General features: G+C 41.8%; 1 protein-coding gene across 3 annotated transcripts in view; it reads left to right on the top strand.

The window, feature by feature from the left end:
- PDLIM2 (PDZ and LIM domain 2) overlaps positions 1 to 12477 on the top strand; it is a 79162-nt gene extending 66685 nt beyond the window's left edge. For 2 of the 3 annotated variants that reach the window (XM_070765388.1, XM_070765391.1), the window contains exons 8-10: positions 4704 to 4849; positions 7501 to 7621; positions 11290 to 12477. In XM_070765388.1, coding sequence (XP_070621489.1) covers positions 4704 to 4849; positions 7501 to 7621; positions 11290 to 11485 — 463 coding nt within the window. In that variant the 3' untranslated portion in view covers positions 11486 to 12477. The remainder of the gene's footprint in view (positions 1 to 4703; positions 4850 to 7500; positions 7622 to 11289) is intronic. The other variant, XM_070765389.1, reaches the window with a different exon arrangement.
- Positions 12478 to 18101: the final 5624 nt, after the last annotated feature.

The raw sequence follows: 18101 nt of genomic DNA, 5'->3' as shown, positions 1-18101 counted from the left end.
TTATACATTACTTGCATTGGCAGTTCTGTGTTAGCAAACAACTTCAGAAGAGAAGGATTTAGGGGTAGTGATTTCTGACAGTCTCAAAATGGGTGAGCAGTGTGGTCGGGCGGTAGGAAAAGCAAGTAGGATGCTTGGCTGCATAGCTAGAGGTATAACAAGCAGGAAGAGGGAGATTGTGATCCCCTTATATAGAGCGCTGGTGAGACCACATTTGGAATACTGTGTTCAGTTCTGGAGACCTCACCTACAAAAAGATATTGACAAAACTGAACGGGTCCAAAGACGGGCTACAAGAATGGTGGAAGGTCTTAAGCATAAAACGTATCAGGAAAGACTTAATGAACTCAATCTGTAGAGTCTGGAGGACAGAAGGAAAAGGGGGGACATGATCGAAACATTTAAATATGTTAAAGGGTTAAATAAGGTTCAGGACGGAAGTGTTTTGAATAGGAAAGTGAACACAAGAACAAGGGGACACAATCTGAAGTTAGTTGAGGGAAAGATCAAAAGCAACATGAGAAAATATTATTTGACTGAAAGAGCAGTAGATCCTTGGAACAAACTTCCAGCAGACGTGGTAGATAAATCCACAGTAACTGAATTTAAACATGCCTGGGATAAACATATATCCATCCTAAGATAAAACACAGAAAATAGTATAAGGGCAGACTAGATGGACCATGAGGTCTTTTTCTGCCGTCAGACTTCTATGTTTCTACTTTGTTAATATTGTGAATGCATAGTCCTTATTTATGCTGTAAATAGAATTGCTTCAAGAACTTTTATTAAACCACTAGATAGTATCCCCATATAATTTTACTTATTTATCATTCACTTCATTCTTTTAGCCAATTATTAAACTTATTCCATATTTTATAATAATCAGATTCCTCTTTTCCTTCCAATTTCCTTGTTAGCATATCCATTTCTGCACAATCCATTATTTTTTTGATTACTATTCCCTCATTTGGTATTTCTTTATTTTTCTGCTGTCAAAATGCAAATAATGAGGCACTGAGTTTCTTTTTTGAAAGACTTATTGAAAATAGCTAACAGTAATAATTCAGGTTTCTTCTCAATTTCTACTTTTATGATTTCCTTTAACCGAATAACTACTCTGTTCCAATACATCCTTGCCTCCGAAAAAGTCCACCATAAATGGTAATAAGTTCCAATTTCTTTTTTACACTTTTACACGTGATATATTTGGAAATATCTATGATATTCTTAAGTGTGACAAATGCCAACAATAGAATATTTTGTCTTTGTTTCTTTCAATGGTCTTTCTAGAGAGGTTTTTTTCAAATTTTCTCTACCCATTCAAAACAGAAAAACTGCCAGCTTATTCCTGCCATTATTCATGGATAGTTGAACACCTGCTTAGAACAATGATAGTAAGGACTTAGGAACTGGAAGGCTGGTATTCATTTACTTAATTTATTTAATTAAATTTCTATGCTGCTCCACTCCCTAGGGACTCGGGGCAGCTCAATTGGAGTTAAACACCCCCATAGAGACTATTGGCCTGGCAGCTTCCTGCCTTTTGTGTTACCTAATGTTTATGAATTGTGGAGTTTTTATTTCAAAATAAGATGACAGCAATGAATTTCAATCTTATTTTCTTAAAGGGGTGGGAGGGTTGTTTTTTCCTTCCTTCCTTCCTTCCTTCCTTCCTTCCTTCCTTCCTTCCTTCCTTCTTTTCCTCTTCTTCCTTCCTTCCTTCTTTATCTTTCTTTCTTCCTTCCCCCTCCCTCCCTCCCTCTCTCCCTTCCTTCCTTATTTCCTTCCTTCTTTCTTTCCTATATTTTTTATTATTCTTTCTTTAAAAATCTTATCAAATTGTTAGGAAAATAAAACAAGATCCAACAGATAATTGGAGGCTACATTGAAACAGTTGTCCCAATTTTACATCTGCACTTTGCACCAGCAATTATATTGATGTGGGTTTTTTTAATTGGGGCCCCAAAAAAAGAAAAAGAAGGATGGCAATTCCACATATAATGCTTTCTTCTAAATGTCTTTATAGACGCAAGAAAAATTGAGAGCCATCGGTAGGGGCTAGATAATTCAACTATACTGTATATGCTAGTTTTATGGCTGCTCAGGAAATAATCAGGCATGGGAAAAGTTTTGTGACTCCCGGTGGGGTTTTTTTTCTGTGGGAAATCAGTACCTGGCCAATAAAGAATTCTATTCTATTCTATTCTATAACAATGTATAGATGATATTAGTGAGAGAGAGAGAGACATTAGGACAGGGGACTGAAGGCCCGCTGGTGCACTTATGCACCCCCCTTACTGACCTCTTAGGAATCGGGAGAGGTCAATAGTGGATAGTCTAAGGAAAAAGTTTTGGGTGTTTGGTGATGATACTACAGAGTCAGGTAATGAGTTCCATGAATTAATTATTCAGTTCCTAAAGTCGTATTTCCTACGGTCGAGTTTGGAGCGGTTTACTTTAAGTTTGTATCTGTTGTGTGCTCGTGTATTGTTGTGGTTGAATCTGAAGCAGTCATTGACAGGAAGGTCATTGTAGCAGATGATTTTATGGGCTATGCTTAGGTCGTGTTTAAGGCAATGTAGTTCTAAACTTTCTAAACCTAGGATTGTAAGTCTAGTTGCATAGGATATTCTGTTGCGAGCGGAGAAGTGGAGGGCTCTTCTCGTAAAGTATCTCTGGATGTTTTCTAAAGCGTTGATGTCCGAAATGCGGTGTGGGTTCCAGATTTCCCAAGGAGCTGCTGATACAGTTCTACAGAGGAAAGTTTTTAAACTCTGGTTAGTAGTGTGAGATTACCGGAGCAGAAGCTACGTAGGATTGGGTTTAAGTTTGCCAACCCCTGGGCTAAGCAATAAAGTAAAGTTAACTTTTTGGTGCTGGGGGAAAGTTCCCTTCCTGTTAGGAAGCCCTCTTCCTGTTATATTGTGTCCGAGCCTCCCAGATCTGCAAAACGTACTTCTTACTTCTTCATTGTACTTCTTACCGGGCCAGGAAGTGTGAGGGTTAATCACACCTCTTTGTCAGAGCTGCTGACGAAGGTCGAGACAGGGCAGGTCTTAAGGATTATATGTTGAGGGAGTGGTGTTTTCATTTCACTGCAGAACAGGAGAGACAGCGGGATTCTCCGACTCCGAGCAACTCTTGAGGACCAAAGGACAGAAAGACAAAAATTGTGGTGAGATGGCTACCAAATTGTGGGGAAGGTTAATTCCCAGCCTTCCTAAACTGGGGAGATGGTTCTGGCAGAAACAAGTAGTACAGGTGTTACCTTACTTTGCGTGCTCCCACGAAATGATCCGTTTTCTGTAAGTGAGCCATGTGGACTACGTTTTGAAGGACACGTCTGGATGAGACAAGCTTTTCTTTTGGGGCTCAGCTAAGGGGAGAGCCTCTCTCCCATTCACATGACTCAAGGAAAGTCCTGGATCTTCACTTTCTTCTTTTGATGGTTGTGGTGGATCTAGTTTCCAGAGAGGAAGACATAGAGAGCAGAAGTACAGAAGATGTAGAAGTAAAAGCATTGGGGATACTGGAAGAGATAGACAGGAGGATAGGATAGAATAGAATATGATAGGATTCTATATTGGCTAAGTGTAATTGGACACACAAGGAATTTGTCTTTGGTGCATATGCTCTCAGTGCACATAAAGGAAAGATACATTTGCCAATAATCATGCGGTACAACACTTAAGGATTGTCATAGGGGTGAACTAAGCAATGGAAGAAACAATCAATATTAATAAAAATCTTAAGGATACAAGCAACAGGTTACAGTCATACAGTCATAAGTGGGAGGAAATGGGTGATAGGAATGATGAGAAAAAACTAGTAGTAATAGGATATAATCTTAAGGATATAAGCAACAAGTTACAGTCGTACAGTCATAAGAAGTAATAGTAGTGCGGACTTAGTAAATAGTTTGAAAGTGTTGAGGGAATTATTTGTTTAGCAGAGTGATGGCATTCAGGAAAAAACTGTTCTTGTGTCTAGTTGTCTTGGTGTAGCGACGTTTTGAGGGTAGGAGTTGAAACAGCTTATGTCCAGGATGCGAGGGGTCATAAATATTTTCCCAGCCCTCTTTTTGACTCGTGCAGTATACAAGTCCTCAATGGAAGGCAGGTTGGCAGCAATTGCTTTTTCTGCAGTTCTGATTATCCTCTGAAGTCTGTGTCGGTCTTGTTGGGTTGCAGAACCAAACCAGGCAGTTATAGAGGTGCAGATGAAGACTCATTGATTCCTCTGTAGAACTGGTTCAGCAGTTCCTTGGGCAGTTTGAGCTTCCTGAGTTGGCGCAGAAACAACATTCTTTGTTGTGTATTTTTGATGTTAGGTGATGTTAGTACTGGAGATGCTTATTTTAGCATTGAAAGGGAGCAACATTTTTCTGACTTCAAACCAGGATAGAGAACCATCCCTTTCTGAAATCTTGTCCTGCCTGGAGCAAGGGAAGTCCTACATGAGCTCTATTGTCAAAGACGTGTCTTCATGATAACATCTCCACCTCTGGAGATTGGCACCTTAAGAGCAGCCTACAAGGACCGGACTCAGCCCCTATTCTGGTCTGTCCCAACTATCCCTCTTATTCCAGGCACTTGTGAAACGGATGAAATACTAGTTTGTCCTGTCCTCCTAGATGGAAACCTTGAGGTATTTTTTTCCATTCATCCTAAGCCTGACTCTACCTGTTTTTGTCTCTCTAGTTTGGATACCGAGCTAGCCATGCACCATTTGGAAGGAGACTCTGAGGTCTACAAGCTGATGCAGGAAAATCGTGATACGAGAGCTGCACCACGTCAATCCAGCACTTTCCGCCTACTCCAGGTGGCTCTGGAATTGGATGAAAAAGGTGAAAGAGACAGAGGGATGGGGCACCTGTCTAAGGGTAGAAGGAAGACAAATGGCACAATCAGCTTTGCATTTTAATCCAAACCTATTCCAATACAGCATTTTCTGCTGTAGTAGGTTTTTTTCTCTCGTGTGCGTTATCTATCTATCTATCTATCTATCTATCTATCTATCTATCTATCTATCTATCTATCTATCTATCTATCTACCTACCTACCTACCTACCTACCTACCTACCTACCTATCTATTAGATTTGTATGCTGCCCCTCTCCGTAGACTCGGGGCGGCTATAACAACAATAATAAACCAGCATATGACAAATTTAATATTTAAAATAACTAAAAAGCCTTATTAAAAACCAAACATACACACAAACATACCATACATAAATTGTATAGGCCTGGAGGGAAAGGAATATCTCAATTCCCCCATGCCTGACGACAGAGGTGGGTTTTAAAGAGCTTACGAAAGGCGGAGGGTGGGGGCAATTCTGATCTCCGGGGGGAGCTGGTTCCAGAGGGTTGGGGCCACCACAGAGAAGGCTCTTCCCCTGGGTCCCGTCAAACGACATTGTTTAGTCGACGGGACCCGGAGAAGGCCAACTCTGTGGGACCTAACTGGTCGCTGGGATTTGTGCGGCAGAAGGCGGTCCCGGAGATATTCTGGTCCGATGCCATGAAGGGCTTTATAGGTTATGGAAACCACACACATGCAAAATAAGATTAGATTATGGAAAATGTTTCTAGTAGGACAGATAGCGTAAAAAATGGGCTTGCTTTGTCATGTTCTTTCCAAAATCACAAGATGAGATGGAAATAAGATAGAAGAAAAAAATATGAGAAACTTGGTAGCTTTAAAATTTGGGTAGATCGGTCCTTTAGAATTCATTGCTACCACATAATAATCTCATAGGGGGGAAGTCTCATTCCTTCCAGTTTAACAGTTTTATAAAATATTATAAGATACAAAATGCAAAAGCAAATTTTTAAAAAAGCAATGGGGAAGAAGAGGGGGAAGAGAAAGTGAGGAAGGATGATAGGGAAGAGAAGTAAAAGAATTGACTTCTGACCCTCTCTATTGCAGTAAAAGAAAGCATCAGCATTAAATCACAACTTTTTGTGTTATCCTAATAATATGACCAAGTCTTGTTCCTTTTATGGCTGCTCTAGTTTGCTGTCCTGTTTTGTGTGTTGTCATGGGGGCAAATAAGGGAGGAAACCCAAATCCAAGAGGCAGATAAACCAGCATTTTAAACCAGCCTCTGGATGGACTATAATCTTTGTTGACAGACTACAGTAATCAGTTGAAACCCTTCATCTGACAGACTTTAATTGGTAGTTTTCAGAATGTAAGGGCATGGCTGTTTCTGATGGATGCCACTTTTTGTTTATAGGAAACAAGAAAATTATAAACAATTATATTTTCCTTCTAAACCTTTGTAGATACATTGGCCTGTGCCACTGTGCTGTCTTGAAATTGCTTCAGCTATTAACACAGAACAGGGGTGGGCAAAGTTGGCTCTTATATGGCTAGTGGACTTCAGTTCCCAGAATTCCTCAGCCAATCATGCTAGCTCAGGAATTCTGGGAGTTGAAGTCCATATGTCATAGAAAAGCCAACTTTGCCTATCCCCGACACAGAAAGAAGATCAAGTGTTTCACATTTTTCGGAGTACATTAGTACCTCTAGATACGAGCTGCTCCACATGCGAGTATTCCAAGTTACGAGCCGCGACGCGAGCGAAATTTCTGTTCAACACCCCAGCGCAAATTCGGGATATGAGCCGAGCTTCCACTAGGTGGCGCAAGAATCTCCTTGCTTCCAGTTATCTCGGCACGAAAAACAAAGTCTAAAGGCATTCGTTCGAGATGCGAGTTGATCGACTTACGAGCTCGGGTCTGGAACGAATTAAACTTATATGTCAAGGTACCACTGTATAAGACGCACCGGAGTATAAGATGCACCTCAGTTTTTGGGGAGGAAAATAAGGAAAAGAATCTGCTTACCAGATATTCATCTGGCCAACTTCCTTAACCAGCATATTATTTTATACCCTGCTTACAGCTTTAAAAAAAACACCTTATTTAGAGAGAGTAACAATGAAAGAGCTTGCAAGCCAGTAAGAGCTGGGAAAATCATTAGCACCTGGTTAGAGCTGGAAAGAAACATTTGGAACAAGTAGAGCAATTAAAAAAAAACCTACAAACACAGAGTTTGGAAAACATTCTTGACAGAGAGTAACAATGAAAGAGATTGCAAGCCAGTAAGAGCTGGGAACATCGTTAGCAGCTGGTTAGGTCTGGAAAGAAACATTTGGAGCAAATTAGAGCAATGAAAAAAACCCTGCAAAGACTTAGAAAACATTCTTCGCAAAGAGTAACAATGAAAGAACCTGCAAGGTAAGAGTTGGGAACATTGTTAGCACCTAGTTAGGGCTGGGGGGAAAAAAGCTTTGAAAAAAGCTACATTCAGAATATAAGACACACCTGAACTTTCAGCCTCTTTTAGGGAGGAAAAAGTATTTTTATACTCTGAAAAATACGGTAATTTGTGGATCGATATAGATAGAGTTGACTATGCGTTGTTTAAAACCAGTAACTTTTTTAAAAAAATTAAGGTTTGCTAATGTACCTTCCATGCTGTTTTGACAGACGGGACCGCAACCAATTTTCCCAGCCAACTCTCTCCCAATTTGCACAAGCCGGTCAGCAGTGCTACGGCGGGAAACACTCAGAAGCTGCACATCTGTGAGAAATGTGACAGCCCCATCACGTAAGTATGGCTAATCCTTAAGTAAGGTTTGGTACCAAAGGGACTGAAACTGTGGTGGGTTACAGCTGGTTCAGACTGGTTCGGTAGAACCGGTAGCGGAAATTTACTGTCACTTGCCGAACCATCAGCGATGACCGGCAGTCCATGCTCTTGAACCGGTCCTCCAGTCTCCGCAGCTTGTAGAAATATGAGAATATTTCATTCATTCAGATCTAGGATGTGTTCTTTGAGTGTTCCCCTTATTTTTTTTGAGCAGTGTAGAATAGCATAGAATAGAATGTAGAATAGAATAGAATTTGGAATGAAGAAGAATAGAACAGAATGTAGAATAGAATAGAATAGAATAGAATTTGGAATATAGAATAGAATGTAGAATAGAATAGAATAGAATAGAATTCTTTATTGACCAAGTGTGATTGGACCAGTGAAGAGCTACCAAAATTTTTACTACCACACTGTGGGCGTGGCTTATGCATTTTCTTTCAACATCTTTCAGTGCAAATTGGGTGCTCTGGGGTGGAGCTCCATTTTCGCTACCCCATTGCGTCCCCCCCCCCCTCCGGGCAGTAGCCCACCCCTGGAATGGACACACAAGGAATTTGTCTTGGTGCTAAGTTTATTAAACAACTATGCCTGCTAACTGAGCAATTCTGGGCAGCTCACAAAGAATAAACTGTGATAAAAATCAATCTAAAATAAGGATAAATGATGGCAAGGGTGATTAACCTGTCTTCCTTCCTCCTCCTTTTGATCTTCAAAGGAATCCTCGGCAGGGATTAATACCAGAGGTGGGGCAAGCGCTAAGCACTCAGGATAGTTTTGGACCTGAAGAGCACCCAAACCTTGTTGATTTGTTTATTTTTCCTGAATCAGGATGGTTTTGAGAACGGCTTGATTAAAGGGCTGCTTCCTTTTGCTTTGATTTTGCAACAAACAACTGGAAATGGCGGTGTAACCTGCCGGGCTGGAAAACAGAAAAAGGAGTGGATGAAGATGAGCCATGCTAAGAGCAGCCCATGAGAGGTCAGGCATGGTCTGTTCGATAGTACAGACCGTCTTCGACTTACAACGATTCATTTAGGGACTGCTCAAAGTTACAGCTGCATCGGAGTGAAATCCAGCAGATTGTGACAGGTTCTGGGGAATCGGTAGCAGAAATTTTGAGTAGTTCGGAAAACTGGTGGTGGACATTTTGAGCAGTTTGGAGAACTGATGATGGAAATTTCGAGTAGTTCAGAGAACTGGTAGTGGAAATTTCAAGTAGTGCGGAGAACTGGTAGTGGAAATTTTGAGAAGTTCAGAAAACTGGTAGTGGGAATTTTGAGCAGTTCAGAGAATGAGGAGTGGAAATTTGAAGTACTGTACTTCAGAGAACTGGTAGTGGAAATTTTGAGCAGTTCGGAGAACTGGTAGCAGAAATTTCAAGTACTTCGGAGAACTGGTAGTGGAAATTTGAAGTACTTCGGAGAACTGGTAGCAGAAATTTCAAGTACTTTGGAGAACTGGTAGCAGAAATTTCAAGTACTTCAGAGAACTGGTAGCAGAAATTTTGAGCAGTTCAGAGAACTGGTAGCAGAAATTTCAAGTACTTCGGAGAACTGGTAGTGGAAATTTCAAGTACTTCGGAGAACTGGTAGCGGAAATTTTGAGCACTTCGGAGAACTGGTAGCAGAAATTTCAAATACTTCGAAGAACTGGTAGTGGAAATTTCAAGTACTTCAGAGAACTGGTAGCAGAAATTTCAAGTACTTCAGAGAACTGGTAGCAGAAATTTTGAGCTGTTCAGAGAACTGGTAGCAGAAATTTCAAGTACTTCGGAGAACTGGTAGCAGGAATTTTGAGCAGTTCAGAGAACTGGTAGCAGAAATTTCAAGTACTTCGGAGAACTGGTAACAGGAATTTTGAGCAGTTCAGAGAACTGGTAGCAGAAATTTCAAGTACTTCGGAGAACTGGTAGTGGAAATTTTGAGTATTTCAGAGAACTGGTAGCAGAAATTTCAAGTACTTCGGAGAACTGGTAACAGGAATTTTGAGCAGTTCAGAGAACTGGTAGCAGAAATTTCAAGTACTTCGGAGAACTGGTAGTGGAAATTTTGAGTATTTCGGAGAACCAGCAAATACCACCTCTGTCTGGCCCTGAGTAAGGTGGGAATGGGGTTTTTGCAGTATCATTCCCCCCTGCCATGCCCACCAAGCTACCCAAAAAAACATTCCACACCAAAGTGCAGTGTATGGTATGATGAAGGCATCAGATCCGCAAAGGTGGAAGCCAAGCTTTTTACAACTAAACAAAATAAGAAAACAGTAGAGATTGGAAGGGACCTTGGATGCACCCCCTAAATACCAGCTTGACTGCCAAATGCTCGCTTGTTTCTAAAAACAAGAGGTGCAGCAGCCTTCACTCCACACTCTCCTTTGAAGAGGCCGTCAACACTCTTGAAGGCAACAATAACCATCTATGCAGAAAGATGTTTGCGTATGGCGAGTGGAGGGCCCAGAAAAGAGAAAAATCGCTACCTTGGATTATCTGGGTTACATCTGCAGGAAAGTTATTTGTTTTAGTTCATGATGTAGCAGTGATAGTGAACCTTTTTTGACTCGGTTAATGCAATGTATGGTTTGTTTGGGTTGTATGAGTGTTTTTAAATCAAGAATTTTTAACTGTTTTGCTTTTTAATAATTGGATTTGTATTTTGTATTGCTGTTCTGAGCCGCTCCAAGTTTTCGGAGAGGGGCGGCATACAAATCTAATTAATAATAATAATAATAATTATTATTATTATTATTGTTGTTGTTGTTGTTGTTGTTGTTGTTGTAATATTTATTTATTTGTATGCCGCCCCTCTCTGTAGACTATTATTATTATTATTAATAATAATAATAATAATGCCTTCCCCCTCTCTGAAGACTCCGAAGATTTTGTACAAATCATTTTAAAATACAGATAGACACATAGAAGATTGATGGCAGAAAAAGACCTCATGGTCCATCTAGTCTGTCCTGATACTATTACCTGCATTTTATCTTAGGATGGATATATGTTTATCCTAGGCATGTTTAAATTCAGTTACTGGATTTACCAATCACGTCTGCTGGAAGTTTCTTCCAAGCATCTACTACTCTTTCAGTCAAATAATATTTTTTCACATTGCTTCTGATCTTTCCCCAACTAACCTCAGATTGTGCCCCTTGTTCTTGCGTTCACTTTCCTATTAAAAACACTTCCTTCCTGAAACTTATTTAACCCTTTAACATATTTAAATGTTTTGATCATGTCCCCACTTTCCCTTCTGTCCTCCAGACTCTACAGATTGAGTTCATGAAGTCTTTCCTGATAAGTTTTATGCTTAAGACCTTCCACCATTCTTGTAGTCCATCTTTGGACCCATTCAATTTGATCAATCTCTTTTTGTAGTATTCCAAATGTGGTCTCACCTGCGCTATATACAGCGGGATCACAATCTCCCTCTTCCTGCTTGTCATACCTCTAGCTATGCAGTCAAGCATTCTACTTGCTTTCCCTACCGCCTGACCGCATGCGCTTTGGTTTGAATTTTCTGCTGATGGGTACTCTTTTGTTCCGATTCGATTATCCCCAAGCAGAACAGGTTCCTGCTGTAGACGTTAATCCTTCTCACGGACTTCTCTTCTGCTCCCGTCTTCCCCAGGTACCAGGCTGTGAAAATCCAAGAGAACCGTTACCGCCACCCCTCTTGCTACGTTTGCACCGACTGTGGGCTCAACCTGAAGATGCGCGGCCATTTCTGGGTTGGGGAGCAGATGTACTGCGAGAAACACGCCCGCCAACGCTACCAGAGCCCAGCGGAGGATGGCACCATCCTGGCCGTCTATTCCCAGTCTTAGATGATAGCGGAGCTCAGGAGGCTGAAGAGGCAAGGAGTCTCCAAACTTGGAAACGTTGTAAGACTTGTGGACTTCAACTCCCAGAATCCCCCAGCTAGCGCATGCATAGGAGCAACACCTCTCATGCCCTCAGATATGGCCCCATATGCCCTCTGAGAGTCACTATGCTTTTTTGACATTTCCATCTTTGAAGTGATGCTATACGATAGTGGTGGCGAACCTATGGCACAGGTGGTGCACGGAGCCATATCCCGTTGGGGAATTCTGGGAGTTGAAGTCCACAAGTCTTAAAGTTTCCAAGTTTGGAGACTCCCCTGCTGAAGAAGAACGTGGTCGGCTGGAGGTTTCTACCTGGGGTCCACCCAAAGTTGCTTCTCATCAAACGGGATTCAGCCCTTAAAGACCTCTGCAGGAAAGGAGGCTTTGGAAGAAGATGGCAAGAAGGACCACTGTCCCAACTGAGAATGCCATGCAGAGACTATTGGGGAAGGCGTTGAGGGAGGGAGGAGGCATTCCTCAAAGCAAATGGCTTTTCTTTTTTCTTTTGTCTAACTTCCCTAGTTTTGGGCCATCATTCTTCAAGAGCAAGTGTTTGCCGGCATGGACGTTTGTCTTTTGACAGCTTCAGAAATGATGGCTTCCCACGGTGCCACGCGGGCCTTAGTTCCTGGACTCTGGAAAGCGAATATTGCGCTCGTATTAATCCTGATTTTTCAGCCAGCATTCTCCCAGAAGCAATGGGGGTCCCTTAATTACTCGGGTTCGGTGGCCTGAAGCACTTCCGTCTTGCCACACTCTCCATGGCCCAAGATGCAAATCTAAGACTAAGAAGGGAAGTTTGGAATCTCCCCGGATCCTGGACCGCGTGGATTCAGCTCCGAACGCTGACTTTCCCTGCGACGCTTCTCTTAAGATATTAAGCCAGATCTCTATGTGAAATATAATATATATATATATGTATATGTATAAGGATGGATAAAACAATCGCCCCCCCGCCTGCCTTTGTTCTTTGTGTCCTGGCAAACACATTGCTCTCTTTCCTCTGAGGTCAGGAAAGAGTTTTGGGGTTTCTAGCACAGGTAGCTCCCCATCAGTGGGTTTTGTTTAAAAAAACCTCTTCTATTGAATAGTATAAAATCGGTTTGGCTGCAGCTACTGCAATAACTGATTGAGGATCATCCGAATGCTCTTTATTATTGTGGATATGACCTATTTTATTTTTATTTTTTTATTATTATTATTTATTGGATTTGTATGCCGCCCCTCTCCGCAGACTCGGGGCGGCTAACAACAGTGGTAAAACAACATGAACAATGCAATTAATAAAAACAACTAAAAAACCCTTATTATAAAAACCCAAACATACACACAAACATACCATGCATAACTTGTAATAGCCTAGGGGAAAAGGATAACTTAACTCCCCCATGCCTGGCAACAAAGGTGGGTCTTAAGTAATTTGCGAAAGACAAGGAGGGTGGGGGCCGTTCTAATCTCTGGGGGGAGTTGGTTCCAGAGGGCCGGGGCCGCCACAGAGAAGGCTCTTCCCCTGGGGCCCACCAAACGGCATTGTTTGGTCGACGGGACCCGGAGAAGGCCAACCCTGTGGGACCTTATCGGCCGCTGGGATTCGTGCAGTAGAAGGCGGTTCTGGATGTATTCTGGCCCAATGCCATGTAGGTCTTTAAAGGTCATTACCAACACTTGTTGAAAGAGAGGCATGTGCCATGTTTGCCTGAAAATAAGGTCCTGTTTATACTGTATATATACTGCTCAAAAAAATAAAGGGAACAGCCAAATAACACATCCTAGATCTGAATGTATGAAATATTGCCATTGAATTTGCACAACTATTTCCTTGGCACATCATCACGTGAAATTGATTGTCAATCAGTGTTGCTCCCTAAGTGGACAGTTTGATTTCACAGAAGTTTGATTTACTTGGAGTTTTGTTGTTTAAGTGTTCCCCTTTTTTTTTTTTGGAGCAATGTATTTTTTGAGCCCTGAAATAAGTGCTTGGCCTCATTGCCATGCACTCAAAAGCCTGATTGGGCTTATTATCAGGGGATGTTTTATTTTGGGGGGGAAACAGGGTAGATAGATGGATGATACATATTATAGACAGACAGACAGACAGACAGACAGACAGACAGACAGACAGACTGATATTGTGTTTCCCTGAAAATAACACCCTGGCTTATTTTTTTTTAAACCATGAAATAAGCGTTTGGCCTTATTGCCATGCACTCAAAAGCCCAATTGGGCTTATTATTAGGGGATGCCTTATTTGGGGGGAAACATAGTAGATAGATGGATGATAATAGACAGACAGACAGATTACATATAAAAAGATTATAGATAGAATAGATAGATTGGATGGGTGGGTGGGTGGGTGGGTAGGTAGGTAGATAGGATAGATTGGATGGATGGATGGAGGGAGGGAGGGATGGATGGATGGATAGATTCGATAGATAGATAGATAGATAGATAGATAGATAGATAGATAGATAGATAGATAGATAGATAGATAGATAGATAATTTTATTATTTTTAGATTTCATTTTATTTTATTTTTATTTTTGGGGGGTGGGAATTTTCTGCATTTCAGGCACTGTACATGTTTCTCCATCTTGTTTTCACCTTTTTTGGGGGGAGGGGTTTTTTCCGGGTTTTTTTTCTTCTGCACATGTGCTGATGTCGAGTTTCCGGCTGGTGTTTTTCCTCCATTTGGGGGTGGGTGGGTTTGGCACTGCGCACACGTGCAAAGTGAGTGTGTGTCCAGAAGGCACAACCACGTGGTGTAGGAGGAAGAAAAACGGCAGCGAAATAAATTACAACCCACCCCTTGGGGAGGATATTAGAGAGGTGGCTTCAGTCAAATATTTAGCCAGTGGGAGCACTCGGCGCCTTAAGTGTTTTCTCTTACCTGCCTGACTAGCGAGAGAACCTCACCTGTGTAAAAGGCTGGGTTGCCAGGTTCACTTTCTGCCTTCGATGTCCTCATTTTCGTAACGAGGGTTCAGTGGGGCTTTGAGGTTGCATTTCCTTTGATCGAATACGCACCCGAGAGTTGGCATCCTTCCCCCCGATGGCCGAATGCCATTTCCAGAGGCATTGAGCTATTCAGAAGAGTCCTTGGGAAACAGCTGCTCTTGTGCTGGTTCACACACATTGAGGCTTCCCGTTGTGCCAATTGCCATGTTTATTATTTATTTTTCTATTAGTTTGACTCACATGCCGCCCAATCCTGCAGGACTCAGGGCGGCTCACAACAATAAAAACTACCATATTTTTGGAGTGTAAGACACACCTTTTTCTTCCCTAAAAGAGGTTGATAATTTGGGTGTGTCTTATACTCTGAATATAGCTTTTTTTTCCAGCCCTACCTAGCTGCTAACGATCTTCCCAGCTCTTACCTTGCAGGCTCTTTCATTGTTTCTCTTGGCGAAGAATGTTTTCCAAGCCCTAAGTCTTTGCAGGTTATTTTTTTCATTTTTCTGCTTGCTCCTAATGTTTCTTTCTAACCAGGTGTTAACAATGTTCTCAGCTTTTCCCTACTTGCAAGCTCTTTCATTGTTACTCTCTGCAAAGAATGTTTTCCAAGCCCTAAGTCTTTGCAGGTTATTTTTTTCATTTTTCTACTTGCTCCTAATGTTTCTTTCTAGCCCTAACCAGGTGTTAACAATGTTCTCAGCTTTTCGCCGCTTGCAAGCTCTTTCATTGTTACTCTCTGCAAAGAATATTTTCCAAGCCCTAAATCCTTGCAGGGTTTTTTCCTTTTGCTCCCCTTGCTCCTAATGTTTCTTTCTAGCCCTAACCAGGTGTTAACAATGTTCTCAGCTTTTCGCCGCTTGCAAGCTCTTTCATTGTTACTCTCTGCAAAGAATATTTTCCAAGCCCTAAATCCTTGCAGGGTTTTTTCCATTGCTCCCCTTGCTCCGAATGTTTCTTTCTAGCCCTAACCAGGTGTTAACAATGTTCTCAGCTCTTCCCCACTTGCAAGCTCTTTCATTGTTACTCTGCAAAGAATGTTTTCCAAGCCCTAAGTCTTTGCAGGTTATTTTTTTCATTTTTCTACTTGCTCCTAATGTTTCTTTCTAGCCCTAACCAGGTGTTAACAATGTTCTCAGCTTTTCGCCGCTTGCAAGCTCTTTCATTGTTACTCTCTGCAAAGAATATTTTCCAAGCCCTAAATCCTTGCAGGGTTTTTTCCATTGCTCCCCTTGCTCCGAATGTTTCTTTCTAGCCCTAACCAGGTGTTAACAATGTTCTCAGCTCTTCGCCGCTTGCAAGCACTTTCATTGTTACTCTCTGCAAAGAATATTTTCCAAGCCCTAAATCCTTGCAGGGTTTTTTCCATTGCTCCCCTTGCTCCGAATGTTTCTTTCCAGGTACTAAGGATGTTCCCAGCTCTTACCGGCTTGCAACCTCTTTCATTGTTACTCTCTCAGAATAAAGGTTTTTTTAAGCCTTTAACCAGGGGATAAAATAATGTGCTGAAGCTGACCAGATTAAGGTCTCTAGCCAGATAAATATCTGGTAAGCAGATTCTTTTTCCTATTTTCCTGCCCAAAAACTAAGGTGCGTCTTATACTCCAAAAATATGTATACAATAAAAAGTCAAATTCAAGCATTAATAATGATAAAACTCAATATAAAACCCTTAATAAACACTAAAAAAAGCCCTTAAATTAATAACAATAAAAATGCCTGGATTCAATCTTTCATACCATCATGCATAACATTCAAAAGATGTTTGGCCTGATATAAGATAGAAGAAGGAATCAAGCTATTCTCCAAAGCACCTGAGGGTAGAACAAGAAGCAATGGGTGGAAACTAAGCAAGGAGAGAAGCAACTTAGAACTAAGTAGAAATTTGCTGAGAGTTAGAACAATTAGTCAGTGGAACCGCTTGCTACTAGAAATTGTGAATGCTCCACCACTGGAAGGTTTTAAGCAGTTGTTGGATAACCATCTGTCTGAAGTAGTGTAGGATTTCCTGCCTAAGCAGGGGGTTGGACTAGAAGACCCCCAAGGTCCCTGCCAACTCTGTTGTTATTGTTATAAGCTATTAATTCTCACGGACCCCAGGCATGTACTCACTATATACAGTGAGTGGTGCTATTGCTCCTATTGCTCATTTTCACTCCCACCTAAATTGACACTCGCTAAAAGCGTAATTAAAAGGGGACGTGGTGGCTGAGTGGCTAAGACCCTGAGCTTATTGATCGAAAGGTCAGACGTTCGGCGGTTCGAATCCCTAGCACCATGTAATGGGGTGAGCTCCTGTTACTTCTGCCAACCTAGCAGTTCAAAAGTACGTAAAAATGCAAGTAGAAAAATAGGGACCACCTTTGGTGCGAAGGTAACGGTGTTCCATGCGCCTTTGGCATTGAGTTATGCCGGCCACATGATCAGAGAGACGTTTTTGGACACCGCTGGCTCTTTGGCTTTGAAATTGAGATGAGTACCGCCCCCTACAGTCAGGAATGAGCAGCACATATATGCGAGGGGAACCTTTGCCTTTTTAAAAGTGTCATAGCAGATTCCAGGGTCCAAGAGAGGCCACAGGGACAACCCCCAGAACCTGAGGATACAACCCACCATGAATCTACAATAGTTAGCATTACAAGCAACCAAAGACTAAGGAATTATAATTTGGAGCACAGATAATCTTCAAATTACGGTCCACAAATGCGCCCAAAATATATGCTGTTAAATGAGGAATTTGTTAAGTGTTTTAACAAATTTGCTAAATTTTAAGACCCTTGATAATTTTAAGACCCTTGATAATAAAACATTCATATCCACTCAGCCAGAGCTAGATGTTATGGTTCACTGGCCCCCAGGCTTGCTGGCAAAGCCACATTTTCATGGCCTTTTGAAAAGCCAGGAAGGGGTGGGGGGATTGTGCAGATCTTGGGGAGAAGTTGGTTCTGGAGAGCTGGAGCCACCACACAGAAGGCCCTCCCACGCGGCCCTACCAGCCGATACTGTCAAGCCAACGGGACCCTGAGAAGACCAACTCTGTGGGTCCGAATTGGTCGCTGGGAGATACCTCTTCAGGAGGTTGCAAAAGGAGAGCAGGTGACCCCAGGACACTACAACTGTTGTAAATATGAACAAGTCGGCAAGCATCCTAAATTTTGATCCCGTGATTGTGGGAATAGTTGCAACAGTTGTGTGAAAAATGGTCGTAATTCCCTTTTATTCACTGCCGTTGTAACTTTGAACAGCCACTAAATGAACTTGTAAGTAGAAGGCCGCCTATATATGCTAAGGTGTTTTGTAAATGAACAAAAAGAGCTTAAAACTTTGCCCTGGGGAGCAAAGTTGGTTAGCAGTTTTCAATATAGCATACACAGGTAGCCACTAGAGGGCGCCCGACACAAACAAGAACTGTGCCCTTGGCCTGTTCCAGGGCTGCAATACAGTGGTACCTCTACTACTACAACGCAACTGGCCGCACCTGCTAGCAAAAGGAAGGGTCCCACTACATATGATTTGGGGGGAAATAACCTGCATACTGTAGAATTTGATGTTTTTTCCAGTTTTGAAACCTTGTACCGACAAAATCCCGTATTTTAAGGAAGTGTGGAATAAATCACAAGCTCCC

Source organism: Erythrolamprus reginae, chromosome 12, assembly GCF_031021105.1.
Source record: "Erythrolamprus reginae isolate rEryReg1 chromosome 12, rEryReg1.hap1, whole genome shotgun sequence".
Lineage (NCBI taxonomy): Eukaryota > Metazoa > Chordata > Lepidosauria > Squamata > Dipsadidae > Erythrolamprus > Erythrolamprus reginae.
The sequence above is the reverse complement of the archived record's forward strand: the minus strand, read 5'-3'. Positions and strand labels throughout refer to the sequence as shown.